General features: G+C 40.0%; 1 protein-coding gene across 1 annotated transcript; it reads right to left on the reverse strand.

Moving 5' to 3' along the window:
- Positions 1-13731: 13731 nt before the first annotated feature.
- On the reverse strand, positions 13732-14664 carry LOC123951959 (olfactory receptor 2A5). Its single transcript, XM_046021124.1, has one exon. It carries the CDS (start codon positions 14662-14664, stop codon positions 13732-13734), a length of 933 nt encoding a protein of 310 aa, XP_045877080.1.
- Positions 14665-18969: the final 4305 nt, after the last annotated feature.

An 18969-nucleotide genomic window follows, 5' to 3' on the forward strand; every position in this document is an offset into this window, starting at 1 on the left:
AAGTTTGAATCATTCTAACTTTTAAGCCATTGTTTCTATTTTGTCTGACTCCCTATCTTTCTTCAGTCCAGAATTCATCCAAATTTCACTAAAATAAGAATCCTATAAGAATTCATAATTGAGTCCCTATTTATCAGTTTCCCATTCAACTTTTCTGTTAAGTTAGTATTTAAAAGATTTCATAAACAAAAGCAACAAACATTTTGCCTTGCTTCAAAGACAGAATCAGAATTCATAGTAGGAATTAGTGAAGGATGATTTTATCTTAGTTCAAAAAATAGCTGTAACAATTGGAATCCCCTCCTTGAAAATTAGTTGTTTTATTGGAGGTGGACTTTAGTCAGTGAATGTTTTAAATCAGAAATTGACCAACCATCCATTCAAGATAACATTCCTGTGTTGAACCAGAAAAATGCTAAGGTCCCTTCCAACGATAGGATTCACTGGCCCTAAATGTATAGAAAATAGAATATGTATAGAAAATAGAAATGTATAGAAAATATAGTCATAATCAGTTCAACTTTCTTGCACTAACTAGAGCCAATGAAGATCACAAAGCTCTTTCTAAGATTTCATATGATGAAGGCACACAATAAACCCAAGTAGAAAGACCAATGATTACCTCATCTTCCTCCTACCTGCAAATACCTAAAAGACAAAATCTAAATCCACAGATATTTACTGAACATATTCTATGTCCTGCTTCATGTCATATAAGGCAGTTCATGTCTGCTGGTGTATATAACCAGCTGGCTGGAATGACAGCACTGTTAAAAGGATTCGCAAAGATGGTAATTCTTACATTTAAATAAATCACCACAAGAAATTTTGTATTTTAAAAATAAAACCGTCAGGACACTCCTCTTCTGTAACAAATTCCCTTTTGGTCAATCAAGCCCGTTATTTCATGAAAACACCATTAAATTTCATGAGACAATGGAAAGGGTTTCAAGCAAATCTCTCAAACAGCTGTAATAATTTAAACAAAAAACTCAGCACTAAATTCAGGAGAGTAAATGATACATAGTAAGTGTATCTAAAAGAGATGATAACTTTTGAGTCATCCTATTAGCTAAGTCTATAAATAGCAGAAATTTGGCATGACAGACACTAGCAATTACATTTTGTATTGTGATTGTTCATTACAGCCTGTCTGATGTTGTACGGTGAACAAAGGCTAGATAATCAACGTATCTCAGATTTATAGCTAAAAACGAGGAGACAAACGGGGTAGAAATTGGGTGAAGCACGAGTGTGCCAACAAAGTAAACAGGATCTGTACGTTAGGGTTGAAATGATTTTCTTCCAAAGATCTCTTGGAAGAAAGATTTCTCAACAGAGGCAATGGGATTTCTTTCATAAGAGAGGATTTCATTGTCTGCTCAGCGCACCCACCTCTCAAGATGTTTCTGAGGGTTTGGTGTAGGGGGAGAGATGAAGACCCACCCTGCACACCGTCAACTACTGCTCCTGGAGAAGAGGGGCTGTCACTGCGTTTACCTCTGGTTTTCTTACAGGGACATTCATGACAAGATGCTGCTGCTGATGATTTCTTCACTCACTGTGGGGTCCACCATGATCCTAAATGTAAGGCGTATGAGAATGTCTTCCAGGATCCTTCGTATATCACAATTAACGCAACTTTGGATTTATTTCGGTTTCAAAAATGTCAACGTTCCCCCAGCCCCATGCACCCACAACACCCCCTGCCCCCCCGCAAATAGATTATGTGGTATTTAGGGCAGATGAAATTCATGTATTTTTCCCATGCTCTCTAAAGTTGTCTAAGCTTTATACCACATCTGACCCCACTAACCATGCATCCTATTTTTTTTCATCAGGTCACCACAAGGAATACAATTTATAAAGTAAGACCAGGTAGCAGGACCTACAGTAGCTATGGGGAACATGGTAAAGAGTCAGGAAATGGATGGAGTATCCCAATGGGACTTGTTAAATCCTGTTTTGTAGAATTTAACTAGAGTACAGAAAGGGAAGGAAAATTCTCAGCAGGAAACAATCCTTATTTTTGAATTTCCAGAGATTCTGAGCTCAAGTGGGTGGAAAGACCAAGGCTCCCTAGGTCTGTAGCTATGACATTTTCTCTTCTTCCTAAGATGGAAATTAACTAGCTCCATCGTATAATATTAGGGAATACAACAGAGTCAATTTGATGGTGACTTTGTGACTTAAATTTCTTTTGTTGTTTTATCCAAATCTATCTTATACTCAAATATAAAAGAAGTAGAATTTCCCAAGTTAAAGTTATTTTAGTGTACATGCCAATCAAGAAAATTATGGACAGACCAATTATTTTTTTACCCTGAAAGCACTGACCTGCAGTAGATCTGAAATGGGTTTTTCTCCAACACACTTGTTCAAGGAGAGGCCTATGGGTAACTGGCATCCAGATTTGTACTCTGACATGCTGGAAAGATGCTGTTCTCCCATACTGATAATGTCCAAGGGCCTGTGATGCCTAGAGAGAAATAGTCACCATTACCTGTATGTTATTCATGGTCAAATTTATTAAACATATTAATTTACCATATTTCTTCGTTTTCTAATTCTACTAGCATTTAAAGCTCCTATTTTTCTCAAAAATTTTTTTGCTAATATTTTATTTTATCTGAAAAGTATCTTTTGTTTGATATTGAAAATGCTGTTTGCTTTACTAATTATTTAAGATTTTTGTATTTATTTTACCTTTTGAGAATTATTTAGTAAGTTACTTTTCTTCTACTATACTTTACTAGTTTTGTCATCGATGTTGTGTTAGCCTCATAAAATAACTAGATAGTTGTCCCTCTTCTTCTGTTCTCAAAAACGTTTTACATGATAGGAAAATTAGCCATTTCTTGAAGATTGGAAAAATTTGCCTTTAAAACTGTTTGAGTTAGTGTTCTCTGATTGTAGGATAATTTTGATCATTGATTCAATTTTCTTGAATATTATTCAGATTTTCTATTTCTACATAAGGAAGTTTTAGTAACATTTCTAACTTTAAAATTTATCAAAATAAATTTGTTTCATAGAATTCTGTTTTTAATCTCTACTTTTTTGGTTAATGTATTATACTTAACATTTTATATATAGACCTTTTCTCTTTCTTTCCCTCATAAATCTTATTTATTTTATTGGTATTTTTAATAAGAACTAGGTTTATATTTTAATGATCTTCAAAATTCTTTATTTTCATCAGTAAGGTTTGCTCTTACATAAACTATATCCTATGTTTATTTTAATTCTCTTTCTTAACAGATTTTATTTATTTATTTGAGAGTGAATGAGAGAGAGAGAGAACATGGGGGGGGTTAGAGGGAGAAGCAGACTCCCCACTGAGTGAGAAGCCCAATGTGGGGCTCAATTCCTGGGACTCCAAGATCATGACCCGAGCAGAAGGCAGACACTTAAGTGACTGACCCACCCAGATGCCCCTTTTTATTTTAATTCTTGATCATCTTCCCGAGTTGACTATTGAACTTACTTTTTGTGTACTATTTTTTTAATAAATGTAGACTGAGATATAAATTTGCTTTTTTCTACCATTTTAGCTATCCATCTCAAGTGAAGTAGTCAGAACTTTCAACATTATTAACTTCATTTTTTTTAAGATTTTATTTATTTATTTGACAGACAGAGATCACAAATAGGCAGAGAGGCAGGCAGAGAGAGGTGGGGGGGGAAGCAGGCTCCCTGCTGAGCAGAGAGCCTGATGTGGGGCTCGATCCCAGGACCTTGGGATCATGACCTGAGCCGAAGGCAGAGGCTTTAACCCACTGAGCCACCCAGGCGCCCCTATTAACTTCATTTTTAAAATACACATGATGCTGAAGTACATTTTTAGGTTTCCAAATATTTATATTACCTTTTATTATTAATTTAAAATATATTATCACCATGGTAAAATAATGAATCTTTGTGATATTTTTCTTTGAAAATTGGAGAGGTTTTGTTGCTTTGTATATATTCAAATTTTGCAATTTTTATATTATTTGAATGTAATGTATGTTCTCTATTGCTTTTTTTAAGATTTTACTTATTTTAAGAGAGAAAGCAAGCATGAGTGGGGAAAGGGGCACAGGCAGAGGGAGAGAGAGGATTTCAAGCCAACTCTGCGCTGAGCCCAGAGTCCAACGCAGGGCTCGATCTCACAACACTGAGATCATGACCAAAGTCAGGTGTCAGATGCTTAATTGACTGAGCCACCTATTTCTTGGGTGTAGGATTCTTTATGTATTACATCAAGCTTGTTAATTCCTTTTTTCAGAACTTGTATTTCTGATTTTTTTCTAAGATTGTCAGTTTGTTTCTGAGAACATTTTGCTAAATCCCCCACTACCAAGTTGGATTTTAAGAAACTTTTCATGATAATTCTCTGGGTTTCTTCCCCGCTGTTTCCATACTGTAGCTGTGTTGTCTCATACATACATATTTATGATTGTTACATCTTCGTGATAGCCTATTATATGTATTTGTATATAGTAACTATCTATATTGATGCTTTCTGCCTTATATAACCATAAATGCAAATATCTCCCTAGTATTTACATTGTTGCTTCGATTCATCATATATTTGCACAGGATATGTTCTTCAATACCCTCATTCCTAGCTTTTCTTTGTGACCCATTTTAGTTGCTCTTATAAACATATAAAGCTATATTTTATGGGTTTTGAAAATATCAATGAGGAAATAGGAGAATGTAATCTATTTTCATTCAGTGTAAATATTGAGATAACTAGACTATCTACTGTTTCTGTTTTCTGTTCAGCACTCCTTTTCTTGACATTTATGCTTCTTTCTTCTGCTCGTTTTATTTTTTTATTTTTTTTAAAGATTTTATTTATTTATTTGACAGAGATCACAAGCAGACAGAGAGGCAGGCAGAGAGAGAGAGAGAGGGAAGCAGGCTCGCTGCCGAGCAGAGAGCCCGATGCGGGACTCGATCCCAGGACCCTGAGATCATGACCTGAGCCGAAGGCAGCAGCTTAACCCACTGAGCCACCCAGGCGCCCCTCTTCTGCTTGTTTTAAAAAGAGATACTGTACCATTGTCTGACCTGGTGCCCACTTTTTATTTTTTATTGTTTTTTTACTTCATTGTTTTGTCTTCACTTAGTGAACAAAACTTGTAAATGTCTTGGGCATTTTCGCTCAAGGCATAGGTACCACATACCACACCTAATAATTACTGGATCACCTTGAAACACATTAGGTAATTTTAGAAATATTACATAGTAATTTTCTGTTCTTTAACTCTCATACCTGCCCAGATATTGTATGTAATCACTGGTATAACTGTCCCAAATTTCAGAGTGTTTTTCAAACCTCTCTTTGAATCAGGTGGGAATCCCATAGGAATAGAAGTCAATGCAGATATTTCAATAGAGATTTAAATGTAACAAAATGGTTAAAGTGATGTTGCAGAGTTTCAACACTAAATATGGAGCTCTGTGATACACAGATAGGAGCTGAGTGAAGCAGCCACCATCCCTAGGGCTAAGACCCAGAGCAGAGGTTGGCGTAGTTACAAACTAGAAGGTCAGAGGAGTCAGGGTTCAGACTTTACCTCTGAGGGGGAGGTGCTCCCTAGGTTGCACTGTTGCCCTCCAGGGGAAGGAAGGAGACTCATTCTGGGAAAGTTAGAAAATAAAGACTGGAGCAACAGGCACCAGCTGCCACCGGCCAAGTAAAGAGGGGTTGAGCAATCTTGACGAGACCAGCAAGCAAACAGAAAGAAATAAGTCCCTGTTCCCCTAGCCCCAGCTCCCAGTGTCTTTTAGAGCTCCCTACCCACATAGCACAAGCTACTGTAAGCCACTGAACCCAATAAGTCAAATGCCCCAGTGTGGTTAATCTCTACCATAAGCCTGGGTACAATATGCTGGGGTTTTTAGCTTGTCTATAAAGAGCTTCTACATCACTCCTATCGAGAATTAATTAAGGAAGAGATGCAAGAGTTATTGAAGAAAGACTATGTGGAGAATGTGGTTTAGATGTGGTACCCAAAGGGCACCTGGGTGGCTCAGTCAGTTAAACATCTGCTTTCGGCTCAGGTCCTGATCTCAGTGTTCTGTGATTGAGTCCCACATCTGGCTCCCTGCTTGGGGTGGGGGGGGGGTGGGGGGGTGTCAGCTTGTCCCTCTCACTTTGCCCCTCCCCCCCCAACCTTGTGCATGCTCTCTCTCTCTCTTTCTCTCTCTCTCTCAAATGAAGAAATAAAATCTTAAAAAACAAATGTGCTACCCAAATGGATTTATTAACTCCTTAGCCTGAACAGAACCCACTGCCAAGACACAGGAAACACTATAAAACAATTGGACTTCCTTACAAGACCCAGCCTACGTACAACTTACAGCACAGAGGGGCAGAGGAAAATGTGTGCTTCCTGTTGATAGTTGACCCCCAGAGAGAAGGAGAGAGGAAGACAAGAAGCCAAGCACAGCCGTGTCTCCCAAGCTGACAGTCAGGAATCCCCTCCATTCCCTTGGAGGAATCACGTCCATCATACACCATGATCCCCAAAACAAACATTACCCCACACTCTTAAAAAAAAGTACTGCAGTATAAGTATCATATTGTCGTTTCTAGACTAGCTTCCACTTAAGGTCCGTAAATGCTAGTTGACATTTTGTAAATACGGTAGACTTCCTGCCTGATGATGATGTTCATTTTCACACAGACTCTCTGACAGATGCAGTCACGACCCCCAAAAGAGAATCACAGTCTGATAGAGGTTTTGTTTTTTTCATGAAATGTTACCTGATTTATATTCAAAGTGAATGCTAATCCCATATTATACTCCAGCTAGTAAAAACAATTAACACTATAATGTTAAAAAAAAGATAATCATACTATGACTAGTTTTTCTGTCATACAAAACTTTTTTTTTTTTTTTTTTTTTTTTTTTTTGCGGTATAGTGGACACACAGTGTTACATTAGTTTTAGGGGTAAAACATAGTGATTCCACAACTCTGTACCTATGCCATGCTTGCCACAAATGTAGCCACCATCTGTCACCATAAAATGCCATTACAGTACTACCGACTATGTTCCTTAAAGGAAGCAAGATCATATAAAATTTTTAAAAAAAATCTTCACCATCTCCCCGTGTCCTCCATGTTATTTGTTATGCTCCACAAATAAGCATGGGGAGATGGAGAGGAGAAGGGAGTTGACGGATATTGGAAGGGGAGGTGAATCATGAGAGACTATGGACTCTGAAAAACAACCTGAGGGTCTTGAAGGGGCGGGGGGGGGGGGTTGGGAGGTTGAGGAACCAGGTGGCGGGTAATGGGGAGGGCACGTACTGCATGGAGCACTGGGTGTGATGCCAAAACAATGAATACTGTTAGGCTGAAAAGAAATTAAAAAAAAAATCTTCAAAGGAGCAAAATTTTATAATTATTAAATGTGGCCCTACCAAAAATCCTTCAGTTTGGGCTTCTTTATCTCAGTCATCATTATTATTTTCAACAGGCTTTCTCATTAATTACATTATCATGGAGCTATTCCTGTTGGAAAAGTACCCCAATTCATAATCCGCAGAAGGAAAACATTGACAGCAGCTGACAGTTTCCCCACTCTGAAGAGCTTCAGAAGGACAAAATTATTCAAAACAAGAGTCACTAGGAATCTTTCTACTCTATGTTTGGTAGTTCCACATGGCTGACATTTCTGCTTTTATTGTAGTTTCCAAAGTGACTTCCTTTCTTTATATCCAACTGTCAACACAAATTTACCAGAGAGAGAAAACTCTAATATAAAAAGAAATAGAGTTTTATCAGAACCCAAGTTAGGACAGCCCAAGTGGGACACAATCTTCACAGCGCAGAAAGTGCTCCAGAGAATGGACAGGGTTATAGACTTTTTTACATCCAGTAAAAGCTCAAAAGATTATGCATTAGCAAATAGGCAGGAATCATGGGTTTTAACTCAAGGAATGCAGGGAGTAGGAGCATTGATAATAGCTCAAGGATAAGATGGCTTTCCTTCAGGCTACTCGTTCACGAAGCCAATGTACAATGCATGCTTGGCAGGCCATAAATCAGGCTTTGGGTTTGAACAAAGTTTATGGACAATTATAGTGATTTACAAAGAAAGAGAGTTTTTCTTTTATCAATGTTAGAAACATGAGGTGGTGTGTAATTTTTGCCCTATCAAAGAAGAAAGGATGAGAGTCATCTGTGTCTGACCTCATTATGTTTGCCATGGTCTAGAGGGGTTCTGCACCCAGTTCCACCATGTGTGTGTTGGGGGATTCCTCCTCATAGGCAACAATTCCCTAGACACCAGCCAGCTGTTCCACAGTTCAACTCAGTCGTGACAGTATCTACCCTGAGATAGTGTCAGATTTCTGGATTTTGCATTCTGCCCACATATGACTGCCACCCAATTCAGATGCCAATCCCAAATCCATCCTGGGCTTCTGACTTCCCTGCTACAGGCCAGAAGTTCCCACTACTGCCTCCTTGGCCTGCAGAAGACAACCACAAGTCCATGTCCTAACTTAAGTGCTTCTCACCAACTGGCTATAAATCAGAGGTTCCCATGACATCCTCCTTGGGTTTGCTTAATTTTCCAGAGTATCTCACAGAACTCAGGAAACAGATTTACTCACTAGGTTCTGATTTCTTACAAAAGTTGCAAATCAACAGCTAGATGAACAGACACATAGGGTGAGATCCTGGACTGACGACCTGGACATGAAGGGTTCTGGTTCCCAAACTTAGAAGCTCTCTGAACCCTGTCTTTTTGAGCTTTAATGGAAGCTTCATTGCACAGGCATGACTGATTAAATCATTAGCCATTGGTGATGGATCGAACATCCAGCCCCTCTGGTTCTCCTGGCAACCAGCCCGCACCTTAGGTGTTTTCCAAAAGTCACCTCATTAGTATAAACACGGCTGTGGTGGAAAGGGGCTTATTATGAATAACAAGACACACATTTCACCTTAATGGCTCCAAAGTAATTTCAGGAACTGAGGACAAGAGACTGAATGTTATAATAAAAGATTCTCCCATTGCTTTTATCCTTCAGGAAATTACAAAAGTTTTGGGACCTGTGAGCCAGGAAGCATGGATGAAGACCAAACACATTTCTCATAAATCACACCACAGGTCAATATTTCACTTATTAAATGCTCATTGGACTGAAACAGAAATCCTACCAGGAAAATTTTAGGTTTGCCAGAATCTTTTTTTTTTTTTTAACTGGGACATATTTTAGGATTCCAGGATATTTTTATCCTGTCTATGAATCTTCTTTCTAAGCAACTTGCCATTCTCAAAAAATCATCAGGAAAATAAAGTACTTCTTTAGAGTAGTGGTCCTCGAACTTAACTATACCTGGGGCCTTAAAAAAATGCTGACCCTGGGACACATCTCTGGAGACTCTGATTTAATTAATTTGTGTTGCCTAAGCCTCAGGATTCTTTAAAGCTCCCAGGCAATTCCCAAGGTCAGCCAAGGGCAAGGACCATATCTTGAGATTATCTTTTTCTTTTCATTTTTTTCTCTTCCTTGGTCTTTGTCTTTTCTTTCATTTCTTCAAAAATTCTCATTTAAATACCTGGTTTCCTGTAGGTTCATAAACCATACTGATAGATTCCATTGCTTACCTAGCAGATTAATAGAGAACAGCACATTTTCTTTTAGAATCACTAATTTTGTTCTATTTGGGCTTGCTTTTCTGGAAGTATCTTGAGGACATTAACTGGGTGCTAATCCATTCCAGGCAAGGGCTGAATGTTGTCAATATCATTGTTCTTATGGTTAACATCATCAGTATTCTCAAATGAAAGAATACTGATGATACTAATACCCTTTAAAATGAAAGGCAAAATTCTCAGTCACAAATTGAACGCCTTCAAAGAAAAATACAACTGCTTTTTGTGGGGTCTTCAAGCCCACTGGCCAAGAAAGAATTCTTGAGACATTTTATGGTGCAACTTTGTAAGCTAATTTAAGTAGCACAGGGACAGGATCCATGAGGAGAAAGAGCTTCAACTTTTGCTGTATGAAGCTGGTGGTTATATGTTTAGTGCTCAAGGGGATATGCAGGGAGTATTAGATCATAAATGTTTCCTCGAATTTCTTCTCATAAAACTACTTTTGCAAGATTTCTCTGGTGCTTATCATTTAGCCCCGTATTAACTATCAGTGAGATGTACAGGCAATCATGAGACCTTTTAAGAATGTAGCAACCAGTGTGTATTTGGTTCTTATCTAAACTATGCAGGCTCTAGGTCAGCTTTCTGGGCTAACAGTGAACATTTTTCTTCTTCTATCCCTCATCACACCTCAAAAATGTGCTTATTCTGCCTCCTCAGATAGCGATCACCCTGTTCAATCTCCTCACCAGCATATTTGTGATAGTTAATTCATGTATCAGGACCCATAGCACAGAGGCTAGCCCAGTGGCCTGACCCACATCAAAAATTAAACCTAAGTCCTTCACTTGCAGGAAACACCTATGGAGGAATTCTAACATACACTGAACACAATCCTTCAACTTAGGGTTAGCTAGCTTACCTTACCCTAGAACATCCAACCTGCTGATCTTATCAGGAAATCCCTGACCTCTTAGCTAGCTGTGCCCATTTCCATGGTGCCTCTTCCAAAGTTCCTATGAAATTCACTCTTGCCTCAAATCCTTTGGGAACAATCCTCCGTGGAGGACAGGATTACTGGGGTCAGGGCAGCTGCTGGGCAGCACAGACACTGATCTGACCCAGCTGGCAACAGAATTCAGGAGCTGTGTGCACCGGAACCATGGTCCTTGTCTGCGGCTAGAAGTCCATGGCATCACTGTTGGGTGGCTAGACTTTGAAGTTACAGCAACCATCTGATGAGGTAGGAGTTCAGAGGCAGCAAAGGTGATCGACTTTGAATTTTTTAAAAAAGATTTTATTTATTTGAGAGAAAGAGCATGATTGGGGGAGGGAGGATAGGGAAGGGAGATGTGGGGAGCCCGAGGTGGGGCTCGATTTTGATCCCAGGTCCCTGGGATCATGACCTGAACCAAAGGCAGATGCTTAACCAATTGAGCCACCCAGGCACCCCTTTAAATGTTTAACACATACGTTAATTCTAAATTCTTCTAATGACATCTACAATTATACAAGATTTTCATCTTCTTGCTAGCTCTGACAAGGGACTTACTTTGATTCAATGACTCACTGGTATTAATCAACTTTTCATGGCTGATAAACATTTCCCTCTTCCTTTTTTTCATATAAAAAGCTAATTTGTCAAAAAAAAGGTTAATTTTGTCACATTAACAGCTACATTTATTAACATGTTTCAGCAACTTGTGTGCTTGGCAAGTTTTCCTTACATCTTATGCTTTCGCTCCAAAAAAGACCCAAGTACATCCATTTAGAGTTCTTCCACGAAGGCCTGTGGGGGATATATTTTGCTAGACTTTATCTCATAAGACTTTCTCTCCATTGGTTTTCTTATTCCTCAATGAATTTTTGGCTAAGTGTAAAATCGTAGAGGGATGCTTCCCCCCATCATTCTGAATGTTCTCTTCTGGCACCTGTTTTGCTGAGGAGAAGTCCACTGTTACTTCACGGTGTCTACATTCCAGCGTCACTGGGGAAAGATGGGAAAACATCTGGGAAGCGCCCACCGGACTCCTCCACATTAAGCAAGTGCACCCTCTTTCCTCTCACCCTCAGCTCTCTGGAAACTGTGACTAACATCAAAATAATATACACAAAAAGAAGTCCACAAAATAGAATCCGTTTATTGAAGTCCTCTATCTCAAACATGGAAACAATGAAGAGGAATCTCTCATACACTTGGGCTTTTCTGTAATTTCTTGACAAAATATAGGTTTTGGTTTTGGTTTCCCTTTTTGAACCAGAACCATTTCTGAGACTTGCTGAAGGACATCTCTTTTTCACTCATTCATCTCAGTTACCTTGACAGAAGCTTGGTCTTTCTGGTCTAAATTTTCTCAAGTATTTTTGAACTGACATAAACATGAATGCAATCCCCTGATTTTTCTAATGGGTCCTTGTAGAAACATTCTGAATCCAAACCAAGAGCTTATATTATCTGTGAGATACATTATCTTATATTTGCCTCTTCCTCTTCCCTCTTTGAATTTTAACCTTAATTTAAGGTATACATATTTTAGTGAATAATAATTTTCTTAGTTAAAATATCATTTTATAAAAATATTGCCTTTTTTCTACTTTTAAAATAGGTCACACTGTAGTTCCATTGTGCTTATTGTTACATTTAGAGCTAATTTTTTTAATTCAAATTATTTTTGGGGGGAGGGGATGGGGAAAGAAGATGGGGGTAGATGGAGAGGGAGGGAGGAGAGTAAGCAGAGTGGGACTGAACAAGCAATCTCCTGATGCAGTGGAGACATGCAGACTCAGATAATGGTCAGAGAAAAATGTTTTGCCTAAGTAAACTATTGAGTAGAATAGTCAAGGAGATGAATAATCAGCAACGAGGCTTTTTAAGAAGCGAGAGGAAAATCATGCATTAGGAGAGAGATGGAAGGCAAAGTTTCTCCTGTGCATCTTAATTTTGTGGAAGAAGAAAAATGGGGACTGATAATGGTACACGAGAAGATGTGAAAAAAGTAGAAAGATCTACAGAACACGGATAATAATATACAATCACATATACCACACACTGGAATGGCACACGAGCCTACCAGAGAGGAAGAGAATTCAAAAGATGACATACTTCACGTGTTAAAGAAATCACTGTTTTCATACTTCTTTGGCCACTTAGTTCCCAGACATGTGTTAAAAGCGAAAAAAAAAATTATACTTCAGCATCCTGACCACTTGGGCCTCAAAGAAGTGATTAGTGCTGCCTGCACCAGATGGTCTTGGAATTTTGTTGAGGTTCCTACAAGTCTTTACCAGACTTTGTCGTGCTAGTGGTTCCAAACGTAGCTCTACAACGTGATGTTAAGCTACTGGCCTCCCTTCATGTTGTTTTCCTTCTAGAAGATTTTCTTACTCTGGTGATAATTTATGACATCATCTTAATGGTCAATTGTTACCTACATCTGGCTTTGAATCTGAATGCTGCAAAAGGTAACTCTCTCAAATACCTGACTCTCATATTGATTCTAAACACAAACTCACTTAAATTAAACAAAGCAGAATTCAATAAAATGAAACAAAGATCCTGACAGTTCTCTGCCTGTCACATACATATATAAAAAAACAACCCATAAAGTTAAACTTTGCTTTTCACAGAAATAGATTCCGTGGGCTCAGATTCAGATAACTTTTCAGAACTGATGTCATCATCCTTAGACTAGAAGTTCCTTAGTACATTTCCCAGGAGGGGACTTCATAACAAGATCAGTTCTATTCTCTTATTAGAGGGGCACCATTGTACAGAATATATGATGGCATTTTTAGTATGTACTTTAGCAATAAGGGAGATGGAAATGAATTTAAGGGGAGATAGAGAGAAAAGAAAAGAAACTGGATCCTAGGTAGCACTGGGACCTGGCCGGAGCAGTCCATGGCTCTACTCTGTGCTTCACCAGGACACAATTTTTCTCTCATGGCCTGGACTTTGTGGTCTGGAAGTATCCCATGTTTAGCGACAGAATCAGTTCAATACATATTTTTAATATTGAAAATCTGAGACACTAGATTCTTAAAGCATTTATGTTACCGTTCTTCCAAATCTCATAGAAAACAAGTCTTCCACCTTTAAGACTGTCTCTGGCCTCCCTCACACTGATCGCTCCTTCCACAGCACTCTCCTCAGGGCGCCCTTGACCTCTGCATTCCGCAGGCTGTAGATCAGTGGGTTCAGCATAGGGTTGAAAAGGCTGTAAAACAGGGAAAGGATCTTCTGCTGCTCCTCAGGGTGGCGGGATTTGGGGGCCATGTACATGACAATGGCGCTGCCAAAGAAGAGCCCCACCACGCACAGGTGAGAGGAGCAGGTGGAGAAGGCCTTCCTGCGGCCCTCCCCGGACTGGATCCTCACGATGGCCAACAGGATGCGTGAGTAGGACACCAGCACCAAGCAGAGGGGCCCGACTAAGATAAACACAGAAGCAGCAAAGATGACCACTTGGTTGAGCCTTGTGTCAGCACAGGCCAACTTGAGGACAGACAGGATTTCACAGAAGAAGTGGTTGATTTCATGAGGCCCACAGAAGGGCAGCCTCAGGATGAGAACCACATGGACCAGGGCCAGCAGGGAGCCACATGCCCAGGAAGTGACTGCCTGAACGGTGCACACTCTCCAGCTCATGATGACGGAGTAATGTAGGGGGTGACAGATGGCCACGTACCGATCATAGGACATCATTACTAGGATGAGACACTCAGTGTGAGCAAAAGCCATGTATAAAAAGGTCTGCATTATGCATGGGATAAAGGAGATAGTTTTTTGCTTGCTCAGAAGGTTTGCCAGCATCTTTGGGACATTATTTGAAGCGTAGGCTATGTCGACGATGGCCAGATGGGAGAGGAAGAAGTACATGGGGGTGTGCAGTCGGGAGTCCAGCCAGATGAGCACCAGGATGATGCTGTTCCCTAGCAGGGTGAAGGCATAGAACAGGGAGAAGAACCCAAAGAGGAGCACCTGCAGCTTTGGGCTGAGCGGGAATCCCAGGAGAATGAATTCTGTGACCCATGTTTGGTTTTCCATCATTCCCTGGCAACAGTATCTGTACCAGTCTCTGCTGCTGCGGGAGGCTGGGTGCTAAGGAGCGAACACAGATCTGGGTTAGTTCTCAAACAGAAAGAGGGGGGTTAAAGTATATCCTGTGTGTTACCTCAGCTGGCAATCCTTTTCAGAGCCATGATGTCAAATCTTTAATCCACAGTAACGCAGGAAGAAAACCTGTTTAAGGAGTGTAAGTGAGCGTAAGGTTGCATGTACTATTTTGATGTCTACAGAATTTTATTTGACTTCGATTGCAAGGTCCACATATATACTATCATGATGGCAGCCACAGGATAATTTGTTTTCCAGAATGACTAATTATTTCACTCGGGGGAAAGTTCCATAGCCATATTGTCATATATGTTTACTTTCTAACTGATTTAGTTTTCAGATTTCATTTCCACTTTCTCTTTATCATTTGGTTTGCTCTTATTTTATAACTTGTGGAGTACATTGCACATAGCAGGTGCTCAATAAATGATAGAATGAATGAATGAATGAATGAATTATGGAATAAGATTTATACACGTAACTTCAAGGAGGATTGTTTCTCTCTCTGTTTACTAGCTTTAGGGCTTTGGCAAATGAAATTGGCACTGACTTTTTTAGTCCTGATGCTACATAGGAAAATCTGACTGTTTCCCTTTTGAGCATGGGTAGAGTAACATCATGAATCTGGTCAGCATTCATAGATATAATTTATGGTATAGGGTCAGGGCAAGTGGTTATCATGTGAAGAATTAACTATATAATGTTTCTATTCCTGCCACACCCCCACCTCTTGCAGGACTGCTTCCCTGGTTCTGTGCAGATGCTATTTCTGGGTCCCCCTGCATTTGGGCAGTATCCAATATAGCACCCATTTGTTGGATGGATGGATGGATGGATGGCGTTACATTAGGAATAACATCCAAAGTGCCTATCCCAGAATTTAATCGAGGTTTTTGAGTCTTCTTCCATATTTTTCTGGCTGTCATTCCACCCACCATATGGCCACAGGGATGACTGAGAGGGAGTCCTGAAATGTTCCATAGAACCGATTATAGACACCTATCCTATGACATTTCATAATATACTTGATCATTCTCGATAAGCAACTTATGATTCCAACTCTGAAAATTTCAACCCTATTTAAGACCAGAAATCTGCCTGTCCATAAGTTGACCATGTGCCTCTTGTTCAGGATGTTAATTTCTGGAGCTCTTCCTTCTTCCAGACCCCAGATTCTCTCAACTAACACACTTTGAAAAAGGCCCCTTACTCACTGTGATACCGGCCTTTGTCTTATCTTAGAGTTGGATTAGATTTAGAAGAAACTGCATGGAAGTCAGCAGATTTTGAAGGTGAGAGCGGATGATCCTGCACCTTCAACTGTCTCTGAAAGAGGGACTTTGAAGTGCAGGGCTCGTCCCCGTTCCCTTGACACAGGCTGATGCCGGTACTGGGACCTGCTCATCGTGAGCACCAGCAGTAAAGGTTTTATAGCAAGCTCATCTTCTCCCAAGCCCACCCAGACTGTCTCTGAGTGTCCCTGGGGGTGATGAGACAAGGACACACACCCCTATCAGGAGAACCAAAATTGTTTGTCTTTCTCTTTCCATTTCTCTGGGCCCTGGGGATGGACATTCAGAAGAAAAGGAGCTGGCAAATGATGACTTAATACCCAGCTGAATCCATACACATGAAACTTGTATAGTAATAAGAACAAACATACTCCTGGGACCACATTGCAAATTATACCCCCCAAGTATTTGGATGGTGATAGGTTTTTGGATCTTTATCTTGTCCCGGGTGGATTTGTGGAGCTTGGAGGAGGCAGATCCCCATCTTCATGAGGCAATGGGTTGAAAATTGGCATTAATGTCTTTTTTCTTTCCTCCCTAGATAATTCTAAGTTGGGCGATGGTACACAAAGAAAACTCTTCTGTCCACCTTCCCACACTGTGCTGAGTCCTCTCCACGTGGTACCTGAGATCTGATATGGGGTGTTGGAAGTAAGGGAAAAGAGAAACCAAAGTAAAGCTGACCTTGAAGAGGTGTCTGATTGAAGCTTTGAGGTTTGGGGGCAGCACGTCTTTACTATGATATACTCATGAAGTTCAGTGAACCTTCTAATATAGTAACGCCTTGGACTGCGGTGCTGACTTTAGATTCACAGGATAAAACATAGACACAGAATTTCTTGAAAATTTTTCTGATTTTCCCTCTTATGTGTGTCAGTCCTATATGTGTATATGTGTGTTACTTATGCGTGTTTATTTTCTCAATGGACAAAGTTTGGGAGAGAAACATCCAAAATTCACTTATCAGATCACATCTTGTTCTTTACTTAAAAGAGAAGTGGGTTGCTTAAGTGTGAACAATGTAGTTCTCTGTTAATAAGGGAAGAAAGAATATACGCTTATGGTTTTTGACTGACAGGCTAGTCAAGGATTCAAAGCCCAGGATTTCCATGGGCAGAAAAAAGGAGTTCAAGGGATAAATATCCTGAAAAGGAGTGAGAAGCTCTATACAGTGGTTAGAAAATTAACTGAAGCATTTAAGATAAACTTACTGACTACCTGAAACTGGAGAACTAAATAAAATTTTGCCAAGAGGATTTTTAGCTTCTATACAGTATCCATATGTGGATACTTTATATCCATAATTACCTGCATGTAGATACTTAATAATTTAAGTCATTCTTTTACTCAAGCATTCATTCAGTTTATATTTACTGAGCATCTGCTATACGTGGGCACTGTCCTACACACTGGAAAAGCAAACATTAATGAGAAACTGCCTTGACCTTCAAGGGCCTTCCAGTCTCCTTCAGAGCGAGCCATGCGGATAAGCAATATAGGAGTTGTGACAGAAGTGTGCACGTATACCCTGGGACTGAAGGAGGGTGTGCTACATCATTGTGAAAAGGAACTGGTACAGGCTTTGCCATGAATGAGATACTTAAGCATTCTTCAGGAGGATGTAAGGTGTGTAGGACATGCCAGGCGGTCCCTTAAGGCATAAGGAGGAAAAGGCAAAAGAACGATATTGGAAAGGGGGTTCACAACCAAGCTTCTGTACCATGTCAAAGATGTTGGCCTTCCTTTTGAATAAAGAGTAGATTAAATGACTGAATATGTAGTTACAAAGATTACTTCTTGCTTAGTGTATGAGTCTGTTTAAAAGAATAAGAGACTATGGACTCTGAAAAAGAACCTGAGGGTTTTGAAGGGGTGGGGGTGGGAGGTTGGGGGAACCAGGTGGTGGGTAATAAGGAGGGCACGTACTGCATGAAGCACTGGGTGTTGTGCAAAAACAATGAATACTGTTATGCTGAAAAAAAATTAATTAATTAATTAATATTTAAAAAAATTAAAAAAAAAAGAATATGATTGCTGGGGCACCTGGGTGGCTCAGTGGGTTAAAGCCTCTGCCTTCGGCTCAGGTCATGATCCCAGGGTCCTGGGATGGAGCCCCGCGTCGGGCTCTCTGCTCAGCGGGGAGCCTGCTTCCTCCTCTCTCTCTGCCTGCCTCTCTGCCTACTTGTGATCTCCGTCTGTCAAATAAATAAATAAAATCTTTAAAAAAGAAAAAGGAATATGATTGGAGGTGCCTGGGTGGCTCAGTCATTAAGCAGCTGCCTTTGGGTCAGGTCATGACCCCAGGGTCCTGGGATTAAGCCCCACATCAGGCTTCTTGCTCAGCAGGAAGCCTGGTTCTCCTTCTCCTTCTCCCCTTGCTTGTGTTCCTTCTCTCACTGTGTCTCTCTCTGTCAAACAAATAAATAAAATCTTAAAAAAAAAAAAAAGAATATGATTGGAGACCATGAGGCCAAGCTATCTGAAGAGTTGATGTGTTCTAGTGAGAGACAATGAGTACTTGAGTTAGGGAGATAACCAAGGGGATGGGAAGAGGGAATGCATGTGAAATCTGATTATCAGTATTTAGTTATGTCGTGTGTGTGCTGAGGCAAAAAGCAGATCTTGGGTTCTTCGCAGGTTTCCAGTTTACGTGGCTGTATGTAGAGTGGCCTCACTCACTTGTACAGAGAATACCTGGGGGAGAATTACGGTAAGGGCTGAAAAAGAGTTTCTACATAGTTTTTAATCCGAAGTGTCGGATGTGCCTGTGGCACACACAGGTGGAAGTGACTAATAAGGAATTAACCAGCTTGTTTGGGAGTTCCTTAGAGATATCTAGCCCAAAGAATGGATTTGGGAATCATACGCATTAGGTGACAGAGCCATGATAATAAGAAAAGTGTTTAAGGAGAGCAATTTCAGTGAGAAGAAAGGACAAGAACAGTAT

Source organism: Meles meles, chromosome 10 (assembly GCF_922984935.1).
Source record: "Meles meles chromosome 10, mMelMel3.1 paternal haplotype, whole genome shotgun sequence".
In the NCBI taxonomy this organism is placed as follows: Eukaryota; Metazoa; Chordata; class Mammalia; order Carnivora; family Mustelidae; genus Meles; species Meles meles.

What these genes read in the sequence shown, in the direction of transcription:
- LOC123951959 (XM_046021124.1), bottom strand. Translation starts at nt 14,664, where the DNA reads ATGATGGAAAACCAAACATGGGTCACAGAATTCATTCTCCTGGGATTC.